Here is a 4,400-nt window from a genome sequence, read left to right on the forward strand (position 1 = left end):
CACCATTTGGGGCTTAAAAACTGAACATCTCAGTGAGACAAAGTCCTTACTCAAGCAAAAGCCCTGGTGACTTAATGGAGTTACTCCAAGGGATGAGCTTTACTGCATGGGAGCGGCTCACAGGCATTCATGGGTGTAGTTGATCTTGCATGGAAGCAGATGCAGGATCAAAGCTCTCAACATAGCACACGTGCCGAGAACTGTAGCTCACACATATTACCCCCTTTCCTTCCCTGCCCTCCCTCACCCACACAAGGCCTATTGGAAAGCCCAGTCTCAGGTTGTTTAGTGCTTCCCCACTGAAAGCTGAAGAAAGTGGGTGAAATTCTCACTCAACTGAAGTCATAGGCAAAACTCGCTAACTATGGGGATCTATAATTGAAAAGACTGTGGGGGTGGAGGAAGGGGAGGAGCAGGGAGAGTAACCAGGGACCAGCTTCAGACATGAACAAAGCTAATAGATATTTACAGAATTTGAAATTCGCAAATCAAATGAGGTATATAACCCTATGGTGGTTTACAAGGTTGTTTCAACCAGGAGTTATTTTGTAAATGAATACGGGTGAGCCCATTTCACATAAGATAACTTGTATTTGTTAGTTTTACTGTTAGAAATGTTTGTTGTATTTAAGAAGATGCTACAGAAGATCAAACATGGTGATCATAAAATCTGAGCTCGGAAAATATTCAAAACATATTTAGTATTGATGAGTTCATTTGCACAAAACATCCTTTGTTAAGCCATCATGATGAATTTTAGAACACATATGCTTTGTGTTCAACAGTAGGTTAAAGATGTAGATACCCTGAATCCTGTAAGTTTTCACATATTTATTCTAATAAATTTAAAGTTTGGTGTGCTGAAAGGAACAGATTGACTGTATTAATATAAGGGCGGAGATACAGAAAGGTTTACTGCAAAAACCTTGTGTTAAATACAAAACATTATAATTAATATATTAAAAAAGGAACCCGACTAATTTTTTTTGTTCAATGACATTTTAAACAAAATTATCTCCGATTCAAATTTATATGAATTACACCTAATCTAGTCTAAGTGTTGTAGGACTTGCAAGAACATATCAAGACCCCAAAACATTGATTTTAATAATCTCCAATGGTTTCCTGGCATCACGTATCCTAGCTTTCGGCACTTACGCTTCTTTCATTCTGTGATATTCTCCAAAAGACAGCACATCAATACCATCCAGGTTTTAAAACATTTTATTTTGCATATTAAAAAAATTGTGCATTCCAATAATTAAAATCATTTGAACAAAAAAAAAAATGGCACTCGATTAACTGCATTTTACAGCTCGCAGGACCTTGGTACAGCTTTGCATTTATTCTGTGTGTTACTAGTTTACTGTAGTCCCACCCAAGTTCTTCTTCATCAACATGCAAGCTCTTTCATGCCACCAGGACCAAAGCCAGACAGGCAGATGGAAAGGCAGCGCCTTCATTCAGTGTCAGTAGTTCTTTCTATTCTTTTGATGTGAAAGGGGCAGTACAGTCATTTAAACTTTATCCAACCGCTTTGCATCTTACAAAGTTAAAACAGCTAAAAGAAGAAAAATAAGAAGGCAAGGCTTGTGGAATGTACAGTGCATCATTTGGAAAGGCAGGTTTCATTACGATTCACCCGCTTGCTTCTCCTGTTCAATTGCTAAAGAAAGAAAGAAAAGAGAAAAAGAAAATAAAAAAAAGAAAATAAAGATCAAAATACTACAAAATGCTAAACATTTGTTTAAGCGTGTTTGGTTTTACATGGTTAAGTTGAAAATGGAGAAAATTAGCAACACATTTTTAATTGTAAATGGTACTACGTGTTAATTATAGTATATCTGTAATACATCTTTTGTTATAGATCTATTAGAACCTATTTGAGTCACACACACTGCATATTACAATTCATGTCTCGATAATATTTCAGGTCTCCCTCCCCTCTTTGTCTCCTGCCTCCTCCCCTTCCTATTGTGCAAGATATAAAACTTACTTTCTTTTGAAGGCAGTGGATTTTTCTCTTGCGTCTCTGTCTTCTTCAACTTGGACTTATCAAATTTCTCAATTTCAGCCATGTCTGGTTTGTCAGACATTTTTGCAGATCCAAGCTGTGCATACAAAGAAAGGAGAGTTAGAACTCCACCGCCCTTTTTTCTTCAGAAATGCAGTTACGCGCTCTCATGCCAGCAACCCCACCCCCTTCTCTTTCTTCAAGTCCTATGTAATAACCATTTTGAGAGGGAGCAGGGGGTGGAAGATACTGGCATATTAATATACTAAATTATATCAAACATATTGTGTAATAAACTTTGTGGTGGAATGCAAATGACTAAATATAGTCAAGACTGCTTAAATAATCTTTTTTTTTTTTTTAACTGAAGGAAATCAAAATGCTTTATCATCCAAATCAGTTTTCTTTGAGTACGGATTTAATCCATCCTTAAAACAATTGTGCCTTGTGAAACCCTGCACGCTGCTCTGAAAAGAACAATAGGGAGGATGGCGCCTGGAAGGGGCTGTTATCTTCAAATCAGACCCTTATTTTTATTTTATTTTTTTTAAATCTACATTAAAAATAAGAAACCGTGCATACGGCATGCAAGTAGGGTCTGTTAATCACATTCTTCATCTTGGGGTCTGTCTGCTCTTTCCTTGCCTAGCACATTTGGATGAAGTCCTGCATTCTTCTTATCTCACAAAGAAATGCAGCTGCAGTCTGAGGAGCCTCAAACCACCGCCCTTTTTGCTGCCTGTTTGCTGCCTCACTTTCTCCTTCCCAGCACTGCAGTCAGAGATTCAGGGCTGCTCCGCTTGAAACAAAGCTCCTCTTGGTGCCTGAAGAGCCATACAGCCACCAGCCCCCTTGCAGCATCTGCACCTTTCAACAATACAGTCCATCCCCCCTGCTTTATTGCAGGGTTGAGATTTTAGCACACATCTGCTTGTAGTAAATTCCACTCTAAAAAGCAGGCAAGTAGCAGTGTGCAGAACAATGAACACCTCCAATTGTTGTCTCAGAGATACTAGCATATTGAAATAGCATAGAGTGGAAAAAAAAATCATCAAAGCCCAGGATTTTTATCAACCAAGAACAAAGGAACCAGGCTGGCTACTCCCATCTTTTAATCAGCCTCTTTTTACAGGTAACATTTTGTTCAGTCTTCCCAACTTTCCAAATGCTAACATTTTTTAAGCGCTTCCTTACAATTAAAAACTGTTGGATGCTTTCTAAAGTCACAGGAATATCCCATCCTGAAATTTAGTTAACAATGAGGATACTGTCCAAGAAGGATTCATTTTAAAATCCACACTCAATGGATGAGGTATGGAGAACTGCATGCTTTAAAAGGGGAAAGGGGAGGAGGGGGGATAAACCACCACAGTTGAAATATAAATTGTATCCTCACCAGTGATGCTCTGCACAGAAGTAACTCTGGTCTTCGCAGCTGCTCCTCTGCACTCCAGTATAAAAGGGCTGTCTCTGCATGAGCAGTTATAGTCTATCTATGCAAATTAGGAGTGAGGTCATCCCAGCACTATTAACTATTTCACTGCTGTTCCCCTTTGCTTCCCTTTTTTTCTTAAAAAAATTGTAAAAAAACCCAAAACCCACCCCGCTAAAAAAGCCAAACCCAGCAACAAAATCCTCTCCATACAGCATTATTTTTGCGGACCGCTATCTTTGAAAATGGTTGTGAAAAGGGCTCTTTGTACACCATCCTTGAAATCAGGAGAAAAGGCCTGTAGCACCATAGGCAGGACATGCATTCCCGTAGAAGAAAACTGGCATTGTAGGCAGAGAGACAGTAAAATGCTGTTGGACCCCAATACACTGATGGGGGAAAAAATCAAATTGGTGTCACTCAGTCACTCATTTTTCATGTCCATAAAGAAGGATGCTGTGTATAAAGAAGGATGCCTGTGTATTTCGATTTGCTGTTGTTATCGCGCTCTCAATTCCCTTAGCTTTGAGGCACACTGATATCAGACTATTACATCTAGCCACTCAATTCCCAGTCATAGGAAAGAAAATAAATCTCATTTTAAAATCACCTTGATGAGAGGGTTGGCATTTTAACAGACAAGAACTACCGTCCAAAGATGCCATTCTTATTAAGGAGACAACTTCATTAAACTCAATGAGAAGTTCGACTTAAAAATGAATGGCATATTGTTACAAAGTGCTTACATCTGTATTTGCTGTTTGTCCTCATTTTATTGATTTCCTTGCTGTATATATGTATGTGTATGTAAATGGGATGAATGATGTATGATATATCCTGTGCATACATATAACTGCTGCTGAGATGCTGCTCAGTGATAATGGCCATGTCATGGTGACCATCTTGTGCTGCTTTTCCAAAAGTACTGTTATATTTTTGTTCACAGTTTTTGTG

At 38.5% G+C, this 4,400-nt stretch overlaps 1 protein-coding gene across 1 annotated transcript; it reads right to left on the reverse strand.

The window, feature by feature from the left end:
• Positions 1-1,208: 1,208 nt before the first annotated feature.
• TMSB4X (thymosin beta 4 X-linked) lies at positions 1,209-3,564 on the reverse strand. Its single transcript, XM_090063670.1, has 3 exons — positions 3,411-3,564; positions 1,997-2,111; positions 1,209-1,666 (listed from the first exon to the last, which is right to left on the reverse strand). Exons 2-3 carry the CDS (start codon positions 2,094-2,096, stop codon positions 1,632-1,634), a joined length of 135 nt encoding a protein of 44 aa, XP_089919796.1. The 5' UTR covers positions 2,097-2,111; positions 3,411-3,564; the 3' UTR covers positions 1,209-1,631.
• Between the last annotated feature and the right edge of the window lie 836 nt (positions 3,565-4,400).

This window comes from Crocodylus siamensis, chromosome 1, assembly GCF_052110815.1.
Source record: "Crocodylus siamensis isolate JL-2025a chromosome 1, ASM5211081v1, whole genome shotgun sequence".
NCBI lineage: Eukaryota > Metazoa > Chordata > Crocodylia > Crocodylidae > Crocodylus > Crocodylus siamensis.

Bases quoted from the DNA above. Each gene is read 5' to 3' on its own strand.
- TMSB4X (XM_090063670.1), bottom strand. From the start codon at position 2,096: ATGTCTGACAAACCAGACATGGCTGAAATTGAGAAATTTGATAAGTCC. The intron at 1,667-1,996 runs GTAAGTTTTATA...TTCTTTCTTTAG, and splicing joins TCCACTGCCTTCAAAAGAAA to CAATTGAACAGGAGAAGCAA.